The 205-nt window shown below is 53.2% G+C and overlaps 1 protein-coding gene across 1 annotated transcript in view; it reads left to right on the top strand.

The window, feature by feature from the left end:
- LOC119592604 (UNC93-like protein MFSD11) overlaps positions 1-205 on the top strand; it is a 10,581-nt gene that overhangs the window by 6,791 nt on the left and 3,585 nt on the right. The window contains 1 exon segment of the mRNA XM_037941488.1: positions 51-205. Within this exon segment, the coding sequence (XP_037797416.1) occupies positions 51-205 (155 nt within the window).

The raw sequence follows: 205 nt of genomic DNA, 5'->3' as shown, positions 1-205 counted from the left end.
CGAACATGTATGCTCAGCACTTTTAACTCCCTGTCTGTCCGGTATTTCAGAATATTCATCGCGAGTTTCCTGTGGCCTCAAACGTGGCTTTTATACCTGAGCTCAGTTCTGATCGGCATCGGAGCCGCTCTCATCTGGACGGGGCAAGGCAACTACCTCACACTCATGTCCGAGCGAGACACGATCGCGCGGAACTCGGGCATCT

This window comes from Penaeus monodon, chromosome 30 (assembly GCF_015228065.2).
Source record: "Penaeus monodon isolate SGIC_2016 chromosome 30, NSTDA_Pmon_1, whole genome shotgun sequence".
In the NCBI taxonomy this organism is placed as follows: domain Eukaryota; kingdom Metazoa; phylum Arthropoda; class Malacostraca; order Decapoda; family Penaeidae; genus Penaeus; species Penaeus monodon.
Note: the sequence above shows the minus strand (reverse complement) of the source record. Positions and strands in the feature narration are given on the sequence as shown.